This window comes from Poecilia reticulata, linkage group LG22, assembly GCF_000633615.1.
Source record: "Poecilia reticulata strain Guanapo linkage group LG22, Guppy_female_1.0+MT, whole genome shotgun sequence".
NCBI lineage: Eukaryota > Metazoa > Chordata > Actinopteri > Cyprinodontiformes > Poeciliidae > Poecilia > Poecilia reticulata.
This window is the reverse complement of record NC_024352.1, coordinates 18,266,338-18,287,359: the sequence shown is the minus strand read 5'-3', so window position 1 is coordinate 18,287,359 and position 21,022 is coordinate 18,266,338. Positions and strand designations below refer to the sequence as shown.

Below are 21,022 nucleotides of genomic sequence, written 5' to 3'. Positions count from 1 at the left end.
TGTTGAGACTGTAGCATCTAAGAGTGGAGCTCTATTTACATCTCCCTGACCATGGGGTGAATTTAACATCCAATCCTTGTGGATAATCTTTCTGTAGAATGATGGATTTTGGTAATATGCTCATAACCACAGCTAGATTACGTATTTCTCCTTGGTATTGTGTGATGCACTCCTGCTTATTTTTTATAGAGGTGGTTATACTCTAGTTAACAGTGTGCATTTAATTAGCAGTTCCAGGGTGCTACTTTAACCCGTTAGGTCAAAAATGGAAAAAAAGGCTTAAATCTCCTTATGTAGTGATCTTTTTTATGGTCTACGCATTTCCAGTTTTACTGAGGGCCACATCGATGACCTTCCTGGGAGACTAACTGCTGGTGACATGCGAGACTCGGTTGGAGACCTCAGGGCAGCAGGGGGCCGTGGCTTCCTGACACTCCAGGACAAAACCTGTCCGCGCCGTGATCCTCTGGGACAAAGCAGGACACACCTGAGAGAGTAAAGGACACCACTAGCCCCGGGGTCATGCCCAAAGAGAACACCACACACAGCTTTGCAGAGGTCTTTGTTTACCGAGGATCTTTATTATTGTTATTATTCTAATTTCAGTCAATGATTTACAGCAAAAACGACTCACTGACTGATCACATCGAACCCGTTCCTCTTTCTCGCTTTCCTCCCACAGCATCGCTCTGTATAATCATAATTTACTCTCTAAAATAATAAAACACAAGGGTTCATCAAATATACAGCAATAACTCTTTGTATTTATAATAATAATAAAAAATAAAAATAAAATAACCTGGCTGTGACTGGATGCAAAGACACAAACGAGGTGGATGGATTTACACAGAAAACCTGATTTTGGACAAGTAATTTGTAACAGATTCCTGCTAAACATTTGTCAGTAACAGTGTTTGAACTGTGCATATGAGGATATTCTGTAAACTAAATAAAGCATGCTTCGTTGTGACAAAACTGCTACAAAATGCTAAAACATCCTGTCGTCTGCGTAAATCCATCCAGGTTTTTTGGCATTTATTGACTGATTGAGCTTATGATCATGTCTCCAGTGGATTATCCAGCCATACAGTAACAGAAATCCTCTCTGGCTTAACAGCAACAGGTGAATTTTGTTGTTTTAGCAAGAATGTTTGGCTCTTAAAGCAAACGTAAATAAAAGTATTTTCCTGGCAGTAATCGGATTTTGAACAAACCTGTGTGTTTCTTTGGACTAAATAAAAATGTAAACAAAAATCTTAGGCTTCTGAATGCAAACATCATCGTATTTACAACAACAACAAAGGCGCACGGACAAGACGCAGGAAACGTGTTGGCACCGCATACACAGAGGTGCATGCACAGACTGAAACAAACGCTTCAGCACCAACACACATGCACACACACATGCATGCACACACACGGTCAGCAGAGGAAAATACTGTTATTTGCATTATGTACAAGGTGTGAGAAATGGCTGCACAGCTGTTTGCATGCAGTCGTGTGTGTGTGTGTGTGTGTACGGAGCAGGTTTGGGACTGCGCCGCGTCTCATAGCGCTCGGGGAATGATGGTGAACGGCAGGATGGGGCTGCTGGCCTCCAGCTCCAAGGCGGTGAGGAAACACTCGGTGGCGGCAGCGGCATTCCCCTGAGCCTGCAGCACCTCGCCCAGACTGTTCCACACGTCATGAGAAGTGCTGACGAGGCAAGAGGCAAATTGTTTTCACTGATTAAATGTAAATGAGGGGGGTGTGGGGGAGGGAAGGAAACTTGCTAAAACAAGCATATTATCGCCTTCCTAAAATAATGGCCTGAGTCGTTTGTTTGCCAAAAGATGTTTTAGGCAACCAACCAAAAAAACAAAAAAATTACTTTAGGCAAAAAAAGGACATAGGCCATTATTTTAGGAAGGTGGCGACATGTCTTTAAGAAATAAGAAAATAAAAGATTACAGGGGTAAAGTAAATCTAAAGAGTTGTGATAAAAACCATACCTGTTGACCTGCACAGCATCCCTTAGGACTTTCTCAGACAGACTGTAGCGCTGCAGCTGGTGCAGAATCAGACCCTGAGGAGACCCATAAACATCACCACTTAATCATTATTTATAATAACCAATAAAATTGTTTTGTCATTTCAGTGATTTTGATCAAGACAGCCATGAAAGCATTTTTACACATAATCAGGAAAGTATTTAGGGTGTCAAACAATTGCACCAGCAGAAGTAAATTTAGCTTTAGACATACAAAAGCTGTTTCAGACTTTGAATGCTTTATTCTGAATGTTCATGTTCATGACAGCACTGTTAGTAATAGACGGAAAAAGTATAAATTATTATGAGACGATGCCAAGAAAATGTGTTTTTCCCTCTAAAAAGAGAATATGGTACTGGCATTTTTGTAATGTTGACTTCAGGAATGGTGTTCATTTTGGAGGAAACCAAAATTCCTCAACCCAACCGAGAAGCAAGGGTGGTGGAGGGACAATGATCTGGGCTTGCACTGGAACTAGAGTCAAGGACCAAAGTCGGACCACGCCCAGATTTGGCTTCTACGGCCTTATTGGAGCGGCGCAGAAACCAGGGTTTACAAATTCCAATGGACCAAAGCGTCGCTTTAAAAAAAGACTGATGTGAAATCCTATTAAAATGATGCGAGAGGCTGATGAAGTCAGACAGCAAATTACTGAGTTACTGCTGCTAAATGTGGTTCTAAAAGCAGCTGGATGCTGAAGTGTACTTGGTTTTTCACTCATAGCTTTTCCAATTCAGTACCATCTTGTTTGACAAAATCTATTGTTAAACAAAAGTGTGGAATTTGTTGTACTCCCGAGATTAGACTCAACTAATGTAAGGAACCCAGTAAAAACCAGACCACTGTTATCATGTTGCAATATATGACAGCCTTAAAGCGAAAGAGGTGGTTCACACTTTTAACCACAGTGCCAGGCCCACACAGGTGTTAAAAAACATCCCCACATACATGAACAAAAAATGTTTTTCTTATCAATTTCAAATTGTACTTTTTACCTGCAGTACTTTTACAACTGCATTTATATTTTTGTTTACCACTTTTGAGTTATGCATGTTAACATAACCAAATTATACTGCATGCATTTTTGAGTAAATGGTTGTGCAAAGTTTATTCCTGATTTGTGTTCAAAACCATGTTGGTTTTGAACACAAAAGTCCTCTTAGAAAATTCAAAAGTTTCAAAAGAGAAAATCTTTCTTTTTTTTTTTTTTTGCCAGGCTTTTATTTTTGTTTCTACCACAAAGAATCACTGTCAGTTCAAGGAGATTTTGTAACAAGACGCATTTTCTACATATCTGAATCATTTAGACACATTTGGAAAGTTTGAGCTTCTTCAGCAGCTGTGAAGAGGCGAGGGACAGGAAGTCTGATCAAGTCGAAGGCAATTTCTCCAGGAATTTGTCCTGCTTAGTTTAGACTTGTTTAGCAATCATGCAAACACAAGACCTTTGTTGGAAACATTTACGCTGAGCGTTGCATGCATCAAGAAGAAATAAACAGCCACGGGTATCTAATTTAAGACACTAATTCCGCACTGATGTAGGCTGATTTGCTCAGGGCAGTAAACTGACTGTGAATATGTGTTGCTTCAATGAGAGGGAAAAAAAAGAAGAAAAAACAGAAAAAGAAAAGGTCTGGATTACCTTAAAAAAAAAATGAAAATGACTTATTTGGAGTAAAATCCATAGAGCTGAAGGCTGCTTCAAGAGTTTTGCACAGAAACACAGCAGGTGTGTTGGTATCTTACCAGTCTCTGCATGGTTTTGACATGAGTCGGGTTGATGGACAGGGCTTCTTCGTACCATCGTTTGGCTTCGTCTATGTTGCCCCTCAGCTCGGCTATCTGGCCCCTCATGTACATCATGTTGTGGGAGGTGGGGGACAGGTTGGCGGCCTCCTGGGTGCACGCCGTGGCCTCTGCAGGTTTCGACATGCCGATGTACACCTCAGCTGTGGGAGAAAACAGATACAGAGAGAGGGGAAAGGTTGCAGACTGCCAGAAAGCGGCACTTATTGGAGTAAAAGCCACGCCAAAATGGATATCAAAACGGAATCTATGGAGCTGCGGTCTCAAAAGCGACGCAAACAGAGGCGTGCGATCTGAAGCCTTCATTACTTCGATGATGAAGACTGAGCGATATCGGCAGGGCAGGAGGGAGGAAATGAACGGTCCCTCTATCTGCCCCCTAATTGGCTGATTACATTAGTTGTGTCGCCAAGCTGGAAATGACCGCCCGACGAGAGGAAGCAGCCGGGCAGATAAACAGCAACACAAACCGCCTCTGTTGGTGTGTCAGTGTGTATTTATGGGAGCCGTCTGCTTCTGTTTACATTCTGCTCTGCAAATGTCTGTAGCCGGTGCAGAGAGAAAGAATCAGGGCCCCGGCACACAGAGAGAGGGAGATCCGATATCCAATCAGAAAGAGCCGACGGCAGCACGCTCGCCACGGCTGCTGGAGTAAGTAGGAGGAAGCAAGTTCAAAGTGCAGATGAATCCCTTTTCAGCTGCTTGTAACCAGGATGTTACCATCTAGGTTATGAGCAGTGCTTTTTTTTTTTATCTGTATTGATTCCCACGTAAGTACATTTTACCAATCATAATGCCAATTGCATACTTAAGAAGAAAGGATAAAATAAGAGAACTTCACAACTCTATTTCCAAAAATTAAATAGCCAGAAATACAATTAAAAATACACAAACTGAGAACATAAAATAAAATAATGATAAAGGGCGAGTGTTATAAGAGTAGATTATCAGGGTCGTTTTATTAAGCTCCGTCTCTGAAAAGAAAATTTGATCCGAGTTTCAAATAGTCCACCTAACTTTGTCACCATAAACAAAATTGTTAAATCTTACATCCATCCAGTCATCTATGGTTGGTTTGTCCTGGGAGAAACATGAAATATTTGTCTCTATTTTACCATAAAGGAATGCTCCAAGTCACAATCTGTATTCAGTGACAACTACGGGTTGAGGAAACCTTTTTTCAAGGAAATGTCGCTGCAATAAGAGTTCACGTAAAATCAACGTGTGGAAGCAGACCTGCATGAAGCCAGATCTGAGCCAGGGTCAGCCAGGGGTGCGGGGGTCCATGTTTGGGGGCGCTGCTCTGCAGGGAAGAGGCCACCTCCGACAGAGCCTGCTCCACCCGGCTGGCTGCTATGGACGTAGCGTGCACCGAGCCTGCAGGGTGAGGAAAAAAAAAATCCATCGCTTTGTTAAAACACACGAAAACAGCTGCCAAAACCTACCGACTGACAGCTGAGAAGCAGCTAAGCAGAAAATGACTTTTAGTGAGGCGGCCAAGAGCAGAACTCACTGACCACACCTGCAGAAACGCAATGAGGAGCTGAAAGTGTGTGTTCTGTCGCAGTGAAGAAGCTCACACAGATATGCAGTACACACCATGCCACACTGTTACGGTGCTGCATAAGTGAGTTAAAAAAAAAAAAAACATCGTGCACAAAACTACAACACACTGCTGCTTAGCAGCTAAAAAAACAAACATCCAGGCTCTTTACAGTCTACGTTGATGTCAGTCTACACTGTAGTCTATATTTTTAATTTTCTGATTTTAGCCAGAACACCCACTCATACGAGAGAGATGGCAGAGATGGAGATTAAAGAGTTTATTTTAAGCTTCAAAAAAGGAAAAGAGAAGTGCTGATAAGAGGATTTTGGGGAAATGACAAAAGGAAGTTTAATTTGCTCGACACAAACACGAGCTGGGAATCCTGTTTGCAGATGCCGTTTTGGAAAGTAGTCACTTACACTCTGCTCTGCAGCACATCATGTCACGTTGAAAGCAAAGAACTAAATGATCTTCACTGAGATTTTAAGTGATAGACCAACACAATGTAGAGCATAAATGTGAACGAGTTTGTTTCTACACAAACAACAGAAAAGTTTCAGCTGCTTTTACTCCGAGAAAGTTATTGAACAAACAGAATCATAAAGACAAAGGAACATTTTCTGAGAAGGTTGGATTATACAACAGTTGAACCTCATGGAGCATTTTTTTTTTTTAAATTAAAGAGAATAGACCTGCCAAGACACGGTAACTAAACTGAGATGGCAAGTCTGCATTCACCACAGAAGCAGCCAAGAGGCCCAAGATTACTCTGGAGGAGCTGCAGAGAATCGGTTGGCAGGACAACCATCAGTCATGCTCTCAACAAATCCGGGCTCAATAGAAGAAAAATGAAAACCATTGCTGGGGAAAAAAAAAAAAAGTCCCAGAGGTCATGTATGGAAAACAAACTTTTTGTTGAAGATTTGGTCAAATGAGACCAAATGAGCTTTTTAAAAAAAAAAAAAAACACCTCACATCTCTCTCAGCACACAGTAAGACATGGTGGTGGCAGCGTCATGCTGTGGGGATATATCCTTCATCAGGGACAGGGGAGCTAAATACATTTAGGTCAGAAAACCAATTGGAGCATTTAAAAGTCTTATAACTTTAAAATGTGACGCGAGTTAGCGCCCCGAAACTTTTTTGCAGCATCATTTTCCCTGTCTTGGCGTTTCACAGTTTTTGCCAACGTATTTTCATATTAGCTGGCAGTTTCAGTCCGTTTCTGCCTTGATCCGAGCCTGGAAGCAGCCCTGTGCTTTCCACTCATGCAGGCGAGAAGCTAATTTTATTTACTCAAATGACATTTAGTTAAAGCTGTTCTATTAAACAGGTTGGACGTCAGACGTACGCATCCTCTAAAACACGGTCTTTGTTTCCCGTTTGCTCTTGTGAGGTTTGTCTTTAGTTTATTTGCGGCACATCAGGCGGGACAATCCACGTGTTTGTGAGCAAGCTTCTTGGAAACGAGTATCGTAGTGATATGTTCATATCATAGCCGAATGTGACTAATGATTTAGCTCAGGAACAGGAAGTGGTCTCGTCTTCTCCTTCCAGAAGTCAATGATGATTTGTTGCCCTTTCCTGTCCTTAAGGAGGAAACAAATGCCGGAAAAAATCTAGTTTCTGCTCCGTTATCACAGTAAACTACTTTAAAACCCACTTATTTCTCAAGTATTCTTAAGTATTTTTGCTCAAATAAGAAAGCTAGATGCTTTGAATCATTTTGTACCTTTATTTTCTGATTTATGATGACTGTATTCCCCCTCTGTGGGACAAAAAAAGCTATTTTTTTCTATTTTACACGATATGCCTTCTTGTAACCATTATGAATTTTAAGGTTAAAGTTAAAAATGGTTATGATGGTGATTTTCATTTTTAAAGGTATTTCGAGAGATTTTTCAGTACTTTGCATGAAAATATCTCTAGCTCCCTTTATAAAAAGTTTTTAAAGGGTTGTCACAACAGCATCCCACACATCACTTCCCGTTTGTCGCTTCCTAATTGGAGCAACATCCCGGATAACAGACGCCTCTAAAGTCGGGCACTAATCATCAAGATGTGCGGATTCCATGAGGAAACGGCCTGATCAGCTGAACCCAGTGAGGCTGACTGAAAGTCCCACAGATCCGGTGAGCAAGAGCCTGATGTTTTCAGCCGGACACCAGAGAGGCAAATTCACCGTTACTCTGAATAAATAACAAGAAAAAACACTAAATCCTCTCCGTTTTGATTAAGAATACATAGAAAACAGATTAAGCAAGGATCTTTTCAGACGAGTTTTTCACAAAAATCTGGTGAAGTATCAGAGACTAAACCGTAAAACATTAGTGACCATTTTCATTTTTTATTGTGTTTGGTTAATTTTTCACTACATATCTTAGTTTGATGAACAATAGACGTAGACTTAAAATTTGGATCTCACGGCGATTTTACCCATTTTTAATCACGTCTTTGATTGCACATAAATCACAGCACTGGGAAATAAATCAAACTCCCCTTTTTTTACACTGATGGTGCTCATTCTCTAGGAAACTAAAGAATTCATGTCAGATTGATAAATATATCCGACTGATTGGTTTATAAAATAATCATAATAATCTAATTGAATCCAGTACTAATTATCTTCGACAACCTGAATGAGAGAGTGAAAGTTTTGTGGACATTCCTCCTTGAATAAATGAATCTCAACCTTACCAGGACAAAAGAGGGGAGGTAGGAAAAAAAATAAATAAAGATAATGGATGAAATAAAAGAGATACGGTGAAGGTTACATGGCTACTTACAAACAGAAAACATGGAGGGAAAACCAAGAGTGTTAGCGTCCTGAGGGCCGCCTTGGAAAAACAAAAACGGAAGGATGGGAGAAAAAAAACAGCCATTTGTTAATGATTGAAAAAAGGAAGGAACAGAGAAGAAATAAAGAGCATAAGGTTTTCATTTTTCACAGGAAGCTCAAGAACCACATGACCACACACACAAAGTCAGGTAATTCATCCTATTTGGTCAAATTAACACTTTAAAAGTAGCCATAAATTTGAATTAATTTACTGCCAAACCTTTTTTTATTTTGGTTCATTCCTCGTGAGCGCTTCATGTTTTTTTTTTTTTTTGTTGTTTTGTTTTTTTTCTGGCTTCCCAACTAAATTAAAACACACACATTCACACACAAATGATGACATTAACAGACAAGATGAGTTTGGAGGGGAGTGAGGAAAGGATCAAAGTGGCGTCTGAAACAACAAAAATATAAAAAGGAAAAGAAGATGCAGAGCAGTAAACACAGCAGGGGAAAAAAAACATTTCCTTCAATACATCTATAAGAGGCATTTGAAATACTTACTTATAAAGACTGAAAACTTTAATTTCTAAAGTTTTCAGTCTTTATCTTTTTATCCATCTAATTTTACTTGCATGAAGAAAGAATCTAGATCTGAGTAAAATACGCCAGTTTGAATGGTTCCTCTTGAATGATCATACAAAGAAGGCTTTTTTTTTAAAATCTTACATGAAATGTATTTTTGTACCGTTTTTACAAAGTTACTGCTCTGATGGTGGCGTTCTTTATACAAATGGCCTTTTTAAATTTCTGTATGCTCCTGTTAACGATTATTCAGTTGCTAAATTGGCTGACAATTATTTTAATAATCAATAGATCACAATTAATCATTAAAGCCCTAGGTAAAATTAGCACATATTTTATTTTCGCTATTGTAAATAATCTCTGCCATTGGATTATAATCTACAGCTTCATACACGCACACCTCAAAAATGTCCCCTTGAGTTTCTGCAACTTAATATTTTAAAATATTGTCTGTGTGATGTTACTAAGTGTTTATTTGCATAAACTGAGACCTGATCAGTTAGGTAAGAATTTAATGCCAGATTAAACACTTGGCTGAGTGCTCTCCTCAGCCAATATTCCTGCCATGATTATGATTAGCATGCTGTCATCTTTCCTTAACAAACAGCTACAAGTTAACACTCCAACTCTACGCAGTTCTACAACCAAACTGTGTCTTTTCAGGTCACTCTGCACACCATGCTACAGACAGGGTGTACACGAAGGCTCACTACAGTTGGAAAGCTGCTGCAGAACAATGTGGTTGCAAAACGAGTGAGTCCTGGTCTTGGTGGGTGGAGGAGGAAGAAGAGGACGGGGACGGGAAGGGGGAGGAGACGGGAGAGGGGAGAGACCGGTTGGGTTTCTGGTTGGAGTGAGAATGGGAGGAGGCTGGAAAATGTAGAGCGGCGATGAAGGGGAGGGCAGCGGAGAGGAGAGGGAGGAGACGGTGGACGGGGAGGTGGGAGAGATTGGCTCAGAACCAGAGAGGGAGGAGGAAGAACCTGAGACTAAAACAGAGGAAATAAAACAGAAAAAGAATCATTAACGAAGCAATGACGAAATAGAAAAGAGCAGGCAGGTGATAGGTTTTCATACTCCTTAAAACACATTATAAAAACAAACTTCAGCCTATTTTATTGTGGCTTGATAAACCAACAAAAATAGTGCATCACTGAGAAGAGAAAAGAAAGAGGTACAACGTTTTAAAAATATTTTACAAGTAATCCGAAAGGTGCAGCATGCATTTGTAAAAAGCTGTCTTTACCTTCATACCCCAAAATAAACTCCAGCTCAACCTGTTGTTGTTATTAGATGCCACCTAATAAGTAAATTGAATACATGTGTGTGTAATTTTATCTCAGTATAAATGCCACTGTCCTGCAACAGCCTCAACGACTTTTTGGGGAACGTTAGTGAACAAGCAGCGTCATGAAGACTGGGACATACCAGGCCGGTCAGGGATGAGGCTATAAAACAATATCGCAAAGCTTTCAAAGTTCAGTTCAGCCCATCTCATCCTCTACAAATCTGACATTAAATAGCAGAGAAAATACCACAATCAGTTAGCAGTTTGCTAACAGAGCTGTGTCTGTGCATATCTGCATGCAGGGACACAGCAGATATGCAGAAGAAGGCACTCTGGTCAGATGAGTTCGAAATGTAACTTTTTGACCTGCATGCAAAGCGCTGCCAGTGCCAGAAAACTAACACTGCATCATAAACCATCCCCACAGTGAAACATTGTTTCGCAGGGACAGGTGATGCAGTTGGAGCTGAGAGAAGGATGAAAAAAAAACCCGTTAAATACAGGAAAAATGTTTCAACAAAAGCAGTTGGTTCTACAAAAGACTCAATATATGAAAGGAACTTCAGGACAACAACCACAAACATCCAACCAGAGCTACGATGGGATGGTTTTAGATTGACGCATGTTCATGTGGTGAAAATATCCTAGTCAAAGTCCAGACCAACTGAGAATCAATGGAGACATTTTAAAAATCCATTTTCACAAAAGGTTTCCATCCAAACTGACTAGGCTGTAAAAGACTCCCAGTTGTAGTCAAAGGCGGTAGAGTATTGACTCAGAGGGATGAGCTTATATGTATGACACACTTTTCAGATTTTAATTATGAAAACATTTTAAAGTAAAGTACACTTCTTCTCATAACTTCACAGTTCTGCACTACTTTGTGTCAGTCCATCAGAAGAAACCCAAATAATAATAATAAAAAAAGCAGGAGCATTTTTCAAGGCACTGTGATAGCAGGAAGATCCAGGAGCCCTTTACAGCAGGTGTGTGTGTGTGTGTGTGTGTCTGTGCCTACCAGCGTCAGGGTCACTGAAGTCAGGCAGCGTCATGGCATTGAGCTGTCGTCTGTCTGGTATGGCCCTGTCCAACAGGCTGCTGCCACGCCCTGAATCGCTGCCAACCACAAAACCCATCAGTCAAGACAAACAGGCATTCGGTTTCTGTAATAGTCACACTTCTGTTGCACTGGCGTGTGTACCTAGGGTTGGTGAGGTTGTAGAAGCTCTTCCAGATCTGGAGCATGTGTTTGCAGGTGAGCAGCGCTTCCTCCGGTCCTCTACACATGGCCTCCAGCTTCACCTTCGTATACAGCAGACTACACGGCACAGACACCATCAGCTCAGGAGGGTCTGCCACTCCGTTAGACAGACGAGAAATGCTGTTTGGGGAATGTTTCGCTCACTTGAAGTTCTCGGGATACTCGGACAGGGCCATCTCTATGATGTTGAGGGCGTCATGGTAATGTTTCTGGGCAGACAGAAGCAGGGCCAGCAGGTGGAGGGAGTGGACGTCGTCTCCTTGTAGCTGCAGCGCCTGTCGAACATACCCTAACGCCTCGGGGATCTACACACACACACGCACACATGCTACAGGTCTTCACTAGAGTTAACATAAAGCACAACCTTGTGGACCTGAAGGGGAAGTAAATCTTTTTCTTGTGTTTTGAATGCTTCGGTTTTTGATTTTTAGTTTGTTGGCGTTACCTGTCTGGAAATGGCAAGCTGCAGCGCCAAATAAAAAGCTGCCAGATGGTCAGTGGGAGACATGCTCTGAGCTCTGCAGATGAAAAACAAAAACATTTTGTGCTCAGACATGTTCAATCAAAAATGACATCAGTAACTTCAAGATTTCAGAGATAAATCTGTTTACTTTAATAGAGCAGGACAGTTCAATACTTGGACTTAATTCTAAAGTATTTTTAAGAAACACATTCATACCTCTGAAAGGCCGACAAAGCTTTCCTCTGGTAGTCCTCCTGCGTGCTCCGCAGCGATGCTGAAGAGATGCAAACACACAAAATAAAAGCTGTAGATATGACAACCACAATTACACACACATAAGAGAAAAGCACAAACACTTGGTGGGGTGTTTTTCTGCCTGACTTGTCAATCTGTTACAATCTCCTAAGTGCACAGACATTCGTTTCTCTGACGTTCCCAGAGTTTTTTTCAGCTTCGTGAAGGGAATGAATGATGAGAGTATGGAATATGTTGTGTGGCTGAGATCGGGTTTAAATTAGTAAGCAGACTTGCCATCAGTGGCTTTGAGGCTGTAAACCAGGCCGACGGCCAAGTGACCTTTGGCTTTGAACTCCGCTGCCTTCTCTCCCATGTCAATCACCATCTTTGCAAACTTCTCCCCTTCGTCCAACTGAAATATCAGCGTATTAAGATGTAAGACAAAACCACAAAAGAGAAACACTGTAAAAGTGAAGCTTTGCTTTCACTTCTGGGAAGAGCTGTGTGCTTCTCACCCAGTGCAGTGGACCAATGCACAGTTTAACGGCCAGCAGTGGGATGGTGGGGTCATCAGGCTTCAGACGGATGCACTCCTTCAGAACCTTGACAGCGCGGGCGGATTTGCCGGCAGCCATTAGCGACAAGGCGAGCTGGTACCACAAATGGAACTCCTCAAAAGCGAACTTCATGGCTCTCTCCAAGCACTGGGGACGGCAGCAACACGGCCCGTTTTCTCAGAATTTGTCGGTCTACTTGGAAACATTAATTTCAGGAGTGCAGGTAATGTGTGGCTTGTGTGGTTTTATTTTACCTCCGACAGCATCTCATACTGCCCCCTCCTGCCCAGCGCTATGGTCAGCAGATCGTACACCACGGAGGCAGACTGCAGGCTGATGATCCGGTCGTTGTTGTGCTCAGGGATCCTGCTCAGGACAGCATCCCGGTTGGCCTGGCACGAAAACAAGCAAAGATAAATAAGTAAAATCTGCACAAAATCTGACAATGTTTTAAAAGTGTGACTCTATCTCACCATAGACTCACTGATCAGCAGCAGCAGCAGAGCTTCCTCTGTGTTCTCCTGAGGACAAAACAAACTGAAATGCACCAAGAGAGAGATGAAGACAGACAGAGATGAGAAGAACAGAGAGACCGTTTTGAATCCGTAGCAACAAATGTTATAAAAAATGTCATACTTCTCTCCGGAGTACACTCGTGGGGGTCGGCTCAGGGTGTAGTTCTTGCGGTAGGTATGCCCTTGCTGCGTGGGATTATCCAGGGGTGACACTGACGGAGGATCTTCCAGAGGAGACCAGTAGCTCTGTTCACACATTCCTCGGAGCAGGATCTCTGCGAGCTGTCGGGCTATCGTCTGCACAAACGACGAAATTACAGACTAAAAAGGGCAGCAAAACAGCATGAGTGTGCTGATTTGTGTGCTGTTCAACTTAAATGGCAAACAGAATAAATCAGCAAAGTCCTGCACGAAAATTTTAAGATTAAAATAATCATGTCGCAATAAGCCATTAATGATGATGATAAATTAAAATAAGCTTGAAATTTTACATTCTGAGAATTGATGTTTTTTTGAGGCCATTGTGTTTTTTATTTTGGATACTTCCAGTTAAGGTGCAGAGTGTTCTGTACAAAATGAAAGTTTATTACTCTTTGAGAACTTGCATTATTATGCCATTATCAGTATATTACTAGAAAAAGGTCTCATAACAGCATTACTATTGTTATCGTGACAGGCCTACATTTAAGTAGTAATTATTCTTCTCAAATCTGAAAGGCTGTCAAACACAAACTCATCCAACTATATGCAAATTATTTACGATTTTTGGAATTAGAAGCTGAGAAAAAAAAAATCTGACAGACAGACAGATATCATCCCCAATGAACTCTCACCATGCGAAGGTTCTGGGTGGTTCTGGTTTCAACAGCCCGAAGAATCTCCCGAAATCTGCCCACACCCCGCGTCAGGTTTCTGCACAAAAAAAAAAAAAAAAGAAGTCATGTTTTGCCAATTTTAAAAGAAGAAAATATTTCCTTTTTACAGCTAAAATCATATTACCAACCAACTTGAGAATTTAATAGTGATCTTTTAAGATTCCTTTCACTGACTGATGGACGGACAAACCAATATAGGGGTGGACTGACAAATAAATAGACAGATGGACCAAAAGAGACGGAACAAAAACAACCCTATAAATAAAAACCTCATGCCACTCTCTACTTTCTCTGAGCAGGAAGCTTCACCAGCTGTTGCCAGACTAAATGTAATTCAACCTTTCTGATCCTAAAACCACATAAGTGTGAGAAAACCTCAAAGCTGTAAAGTCCTATTCACACTGCACTGCATATATCAACCTGTTAACAGCTTTGTCAGATCACAACTGCAAAAGAAAAAAAAAGAAGAAAAAAAGAGTGCGATTTCTGCCAAGTGACTGGTCTTCAACAACAATGTAAAAGCTTTTCTGAATGTCAGCAGTATGTTTCTATTCTTGTTTTTTTTTTTCCAGGACCCACAGTAAACTTGCGTTAATATCTACCCTTCCCTTTTCTCCAATCGTGTATCTTACCCGTTCTGGAAGTGAATGACGTGGGCCCTCTGCAGGCCCGTCTCCAGGAAGTAGCCCAGCTCCAGATCCTGAGTCGCCGGTCCTGGTTTCGGGCTGCGGTTCTGAATGCCTGCTGATAATGCCTACAGAAACAGAAACAGAAACACAACAGAACAACAAAAGTAAGGAAACTGTTAAGGCAAAATTAGAGAAAGTTATGCTTGATTTTCGTCCAAATCAATAGAAACTAGCAGAGAGGACCTTTCTATAGCTTCATATATCTGTTGGTTTCCTACTGTTCTGTCTATAAAGACGGCTCTGTTTGTCAGCTGGCCATCATGAGCAGAAGCACATTTATCAAACTCGCTCACTGCCAGTGTAATCATCACACTCCCACAAGGATGGCACAACATTTCCTGGCTCTAGAAGTATCTGGTGAGTGTTCGTGTTCTAGCTTCTCCCCCTCAAACACAAACCTTCTCCGCTTCCTGCAGGTACAGCAAAGCAATGTCTCCGGACTTTTCATAGCAGGTGATGATTTCCTGCTCCCGTGCTGTCGGGCTCCGATTGGTCGACGGAGAGCCGGAGTTCGACAGAGAGGGAGAGGAATCCGGGATCTTCTCTAGACACAAGCCTGGGAGAGATCAGAGAAACGGAAAAGGAAACAAAACGTGACAGAAGCTTCAGTAAGCTTAATTGCATCACGCCTCAAAATATAGTTTTAATATTTTAACATATCAGCTTAATTTGGTTGAGTTGAGAGATACTGCGCTGCCCCCGTGTGGAGATAAAAAGCATTGCTACAGAGATTAGTGGAGATTGGACTTGAGATGTGGAAGTGGATGTTTAGAAGGTTGTGAGGTTACAAATGACTCCCAAGTGTGTCTGTGTTTACCTTTGGTGGCGTAGGCCTCTGCTATCATAGACAGTCTGTACACAGGAGCTCCAGTCAGCTGCAGGTCGTCCAGGTTCACCTGGCTGTAGTAATCTGGAAAAGCAGAAGTTCTCTGTTCAGTCCTTGGACTGTGAACGTCTATTAGAACGAGAATCATCTCTTCAAAGAGGCCAAACGTTTGTATTGAAGTCTTCATGGTCAACACACTGGGTTCTTACGTAATCTGGAAAAAGGTGGATTTTGTTTTAGGTATTTTCAGGTCTGGAGAAGTAGGAGTGAGTGTCGGACTGTAGAATAATATTCATATTTTCTCACTTTATTCCCTATTCTCTTGTCTAAAACTTGTACTCGTTTCCCTTTTTGTTTCTCCATTCTTTTTTCAATCCATCTTCCCCTCAGATTTTCTATTCCAAACCCACCGATCATGACACCTATCCATTTTTTCGTTATCGTAATTTATTTATCCCTCCGTTCATTCGTTTTTCCATTATTTATCCATGCACCTTTGTTTCCATCAGTAGATCAGTCATTTTTTCCATTATCCATCATCCCATTAACCCTTCCGTACATGCATCCATCCATCTATTTTTATATTATTCACCCTTCCACGCTTTCATGTTTCCATCAAGGAAAATTTGTATTTATCAAAGCTGATGCTATCATTGAAATCCTTAATGATAATATCTCCACCACATCATTTTCTACTAGTGCGAACTAATATTAAATATTAAAAACTGCACTTCTGTTAAAATAAAAAATAATAATAATGTATCTGGCCTATATTCATAGAGCCTTTTGATTTAGAATGTGGGAAATGATTAGCATCTCTGAACAGTTTTTCAGCTGCTCTGAAAGGTTATATATATATATATATATATATATATATATATATATAGACACAGTCATATGAAAAAGTTTGGGCACCCCTGTTAATCTTAATCATTTTTATTTCTAAATATTTGGGTGATTGCAACAGCTACTTCAATTTGATATATCTAATAACTGATGGACACACAGTAATATTTCAGTATTGAAATGAGGTTTATTGTACTAACAGAAAATGTGCAATATACATTAAAACAAAATTTGACAGGTGTAAAAATTTGGGTCCCCTCATCATTTCATTGATTTGAATACTCCTAACTACTTTTCACTGACTTACTAAAACGCAAAATTGGTTTGGTAACCTCAGTAATCTTTGAACTTCATAGCCAGGTGTAGCCAATCATGAGAAAAGGTATTTAAGGTGGCCAAATCCAAGTTGTTCTCCTATTTGAATCTCCTCTGAAGAGCGGCATCATGGGCACCTCAAAACAACTCTCAAATGATCTGAAAACAAAGATTGTTCAACATAGTTGTTTAGGGGAAGGATACAAAAAGTTATCTGAGATTTCAGCTGTCAGTTTCCACTGTGAGGAACATATTAAGGAAATGGAAGACCACTGKGACAGTTCTTGTTAAGCCCAGAAGTGGCAGGTCAAGAAAAATATCAGCGAGGCAGAGAAGAAGAATGGTGAGAACAGTCAATGACAACCCACAGATCACCTCCAAAGACCTGCAGCATCATCTTGCTGCAGATGGTGTCTCTGTGCATCGTTCAACAATTCAGCGCACTTTGCACAAGGTGCACTCTCCCATACAGGAACTGTATGGGAGAGTGATGCGAAAGAAGCCGTTTCTGCAAGCACGCCACAAACAGAGCCGTTTTGAGATATGCAAAAGCACATTTGGACAAGCCAGCTTCATTTTGGAATAAGGTCCTGTGGACTGATGAAACAAAGATTTAGTTGTTTGGTCATAAAAAAAAGCCGTTATGCATGGCGGCAAAAAAAACACAGCTTTCCAAGAAAAACACTTGCCAGCCACTGTAAAATTTGGTGGAGGTTCCATCATGCTTTGGGACCGTGTGGCCAATGCCGGCACTGGGAATCTTGTYAAAGTTGAAGGTCGCATGGATTCCACTCAATATCAACAGATTCTTGAGAATAATGTTCAAGAATCAGTTACAAAGTTGAAGTTACGCCGGGGATGGATATTTCAGCAAGACAATGATCCAAAACACCGCTCCAAATCTACTCAGGCATTCATGCAGAGGAACAATTACAATGTTCTGGAATGGCCATCCAGTCCCCAGACTGGAACATCTATGGGGTGATTTGAAGCAGGCTGTCCATGCTCGGTGACCATCAAACTTAACTGAACTGGAATTGTTTTGTAAAGAGGAATGGTCAAAAATACCTTCATCCAGGATCTAGGAACTCATTAAAAGCTACAGGAAGCGACTAGAGGCTGTTATTTTTGCAAAAGGAGGATCTACTAAATATTAATGTCCCTTTTCTGTTGAGGTGCCCATATTTTTTGCATCCGTCAAATTTTGTGTTAATGCATACTGCACATTTTCCGTTAGTCCAATAAACCTAATTTCAATACTGAAATATTACTGTGTATATCAATTATTAGATATATCAAACTGAAATAGCTGTTGCAAACATCCAAATATTTAGAGATAGATATATATATATATATATATATAAAATATGATGAGATGCTAATAAACAGCATCCAGCAAAGACCTGAGACAGGACCTGACAGATTCACCTGCTAAATCTTTAGAAACAAATTAATCAAGAGTAAAAAAGCGACACATTTTTAAGTCCAGCAGCATTTAAAGTAAGAAAGTATCAAATAAAAAAAAAAGAAAAAGATTACCTAAAGCATTACTGTATTCTCCTTCAATATAACAGATTTTGGCCATCAGTAGGCTGGCTTCCTGGAGGTAATCGGCCTGAAGACAAGTTACATGGAAAGAGTTATATTTGTACAAGAAGTCATCCAGTCAGCGATGCATCAGGTGCTCCTTTCAGAGTTTACCTTGAGGTTTCTTCGGTCCAGAGCAGCCGTAAGATGCTTCCTGACCTCCACCAGTGTGGCCCGTGTGCCTCGGGGGCTCGAACCCTGTTTGATGGGATTTTCTTTCAAGTACGTCTGGAGCTTGGATTCTCCCAACAGCAACTCACCTAAATCATCTACACACAGAAAGGCAAAGCATTTTAAGAACGACAGCAACTAGCAAAGAATTAAAAAAAAATGACATGTTGCTCACTTCAGAGGAGAAAAAAAAACAGGAGTGTAAGCACCAAATACGATACCAAAAAGAAAAAAACAAACATAAATTGGACAATTTTATCCAAAATTATAAATTTTTAAATGAATATGCCCCTGTCTGTGGTCTCCATTTAACAGGATAGAAAAAATTCTGAACTTTAACAAGCAACACAGAAACAACACAAATACCAGGACGAATTAGGTACCAAGAAAAGCCAAAGCAGTCCCTAATCCAAGTTCTGATCCTAGTCACAAACCAGTGCTCAAAGCTCCAGTGGATCGAGTTTATTTCCATAACAGTGAGCATTACTCAAAAAAATTAAAAATAAAAACAATCAGCAAGTCTAGACTCCGCCATAACACAGACTAGACTTCTGTCAAGAGCTTGGTTTTAGTCTGCAACATAATGACACATTTTATAGAAGAATGTGTAAATCTTCTTACAATAAAGAAGAGAAAATATCCAAAGTAGTACTTTGCAGGTCTCCGTTTACTGGAACAGTACGACTCTATTGGCCACCTTACTTTAGCAGATCCTGTTTTAAATGCTACCCTTTAATTTGTGGAAGTCGGTATCAGAACTGATGTTTCAGGTGCTGAAAAACATGAACCATTTCACAGTAAAGTGACACAGAGGGATGGAGATCTGTTAGCAGAGACTGACTGATGCTTTCCTGTTAATGGAGTTCTCCTTCATCTTTTTGCCAGATTAAGCTTTTGCTAGAGCAGATTGTAAAAGTTCACAGCTGTTGCCAGAATTTCCCATCCCCTCCTCATGAGCACGAATGCTAGAACATTCAAAGTTAAAAATACTTAAGTGATCCAAAAAGGGAAATGATATATTGTTGTGACTCATTTAATTCAAGAGTTATTGCAGATGGTGATGGTTGTACGCAGTAAAGATGTTCTCTGAAACAAATGGAAATAATTTCGAAAAATCAAGACTTTGATGCACAAATTTAAATGTACTGTTGATTTATTATAATCCACACAAGGTCTAATCCACCTGAAACCTTCAGATTGGCCAAACAGCTTGGATTTCATCATCTCTAAATAAGAATATATTCATATAACCAGAATCAAAATTTGTTCATAAGTGGCTCCAAAGTACTTTCCAAACTTGTGCAAATCTGTAATGTTCTTATTCAAGTCGTTAAGGGCTTTTCTACAGTTCTCTGCATGCTGAATAGATGGCTTGCAAACAACACTATCAGTATGGCAATATTAACATTACGATACGTCACCATAGCGCTTCCTTTTACAGTTAGCAGACAGAGGTCAGTGAAAGAAAATCTAATTTTTTGTTTCGGCAAACGATGTCGCTCCACAGAGCAAACCTTACGACGCGGAGTTCATTAAAGCATTTTTCTGAATGGTTCGGCTCTAATTAACCCCAACGAAAGATGATAAGCAAAACTAAAAACAAGCACAAAGTGTTGAAACCTGCTAGCATCCAGAATCAATCAATTTAGTGACGGATGTGGAGCAGGAGAAAAAACATTATTTGTCTTATTTCACTTTAGCTTTCTTGGCTAAATTATTTGTCATACAGGATGAGCATGTCACACAACCAGAAAAAAGCTAAAGAGGAACATGTTTGAATGGACAGTGGTGATCCAGACCAGGTCATATCCTAAAATTCAAGGTGTGGTAGTGGAAATCAACCAAAAGTGGAAACATAATTTCTGATTTTTTTTTTATTTATCTTTAGTTCTAACCATTTCATTGCCTCTAATCAAAACGGAGTGCAAAACATCCTGTGTTATGAGATGTTGCTGTCAGGAAGTAGGAAAGACCCAGGCCGGGGGAAGAGAGGCCTGATGAATAATGCTACCGCTGCGGGACGAGCTTCTTACCGTTGGATATAAGTTTCGCCGGCAGCTGCCGAACCAGCTCCGGTATCTTGTCCCACTGGCCCTCCGAGCGGCAGCGCTCTATCTCGGTCTCCAGTCGTGATCCAGACTTCTTCGCCGTCATGTTTCGTGACTGAGGGGGGGGGACTGGACTCGGTCAGAAACACCACAACAGGCTCCCTCTCTCTCCCTCCAGCTGGAACAACCGTCAAGCTCACACCTAAGTATAACATGCAGGCTTCCGGTGAAGGAAAATAAAGCGATAAAACAGTGACACCTAGCGGTCAAAGGGTGTAATTCTACAATTTAAGCGGAAGCTGACTGCAGACTTATTTATCAACCGAATACGTGGTGTCTGTGTCACCTTCAACGATGTATTGATAAATATTTTTCTTCGTTTTACTCCAGTGTATGCTACCTAGGTTCAAATAGTTTCATAATAGTTATTTTTATTAGAATCAGAATCAGAGTCTGGTTTCTTGGTCAAGATTGACCAAGAAACACATTTACATGATCAGTTACTCGATAAATGGAAAAGTGTTTTAAAATATCAAAAAGGGATTACATATTACACCATGATAATCAGATATTATATACATATTTCTAAAATATAATT

At 40.6% G+C, this 21,022-nt stretch overlaps 1 protein-coding gene across 4 annotated transcripts; it reads right to left on the bottom strand.

Moving 5' to 3' along the window:
* Positions 1-559: 559 nt before the first annotated feature.
* Positions 560-20,627, bottom strand: ttc7b (tetratricopeptide repeat domain 7B). Of its 4 annotated transcripts, XM_017302470.1 has the most exons (23): positions 20,410-20,627; positions 18,320-18,474; positions 18,158-18,233; positions 15,449-15,541; positions 15,030-15,187; positions 14,575-14,696; positions 13,901-13,979; positions 13,189-13,364; positions 13,026-13,089; positions 12,807-12,944; positions 12,511-12,699; positions 12,290-12,407; positions 11,975-12,032; positions 11,741-11,813; positions 11,440-11,600; positions 11,236-11,352; positions 11,053-11,150; positions 9,457-9,735; positions 8,169-8,219; positions 5,073-5,213; positions 3,777-3,979; positions 1,992-2,065; positions 560-1,695 (listed from the first exon to the last, which is right to left on the bottom strand). In XM_017302470.1, the coding sequence occupies exons 1-23, from the start codon at positions 20,528-20,530 to the stop codon at positions 1,548-1,550; spliced, it is 2,892 nt and encodes a 963-aa protein (XP_017157959.1). In that variant the 5' UTR covers positions 20,531-20,627; the 3' UTR covers positions 560-1,547. The 4 variants fall into 4 exon arrangements, with proteins under 4 accessions (XP_017157959.1, XP_017157960.1, XP_017157962.1 ...); XM_017302471.1 differs by lacking the exon at positions 8,169-8,219; XM_017302473.1 differs by lacking the exon at positions 9,457-9,735 and having other exon boundaries at positions 20,410-20,625.
* Positions 20,628-21,022: the final 395 nt, after the last annotated feature.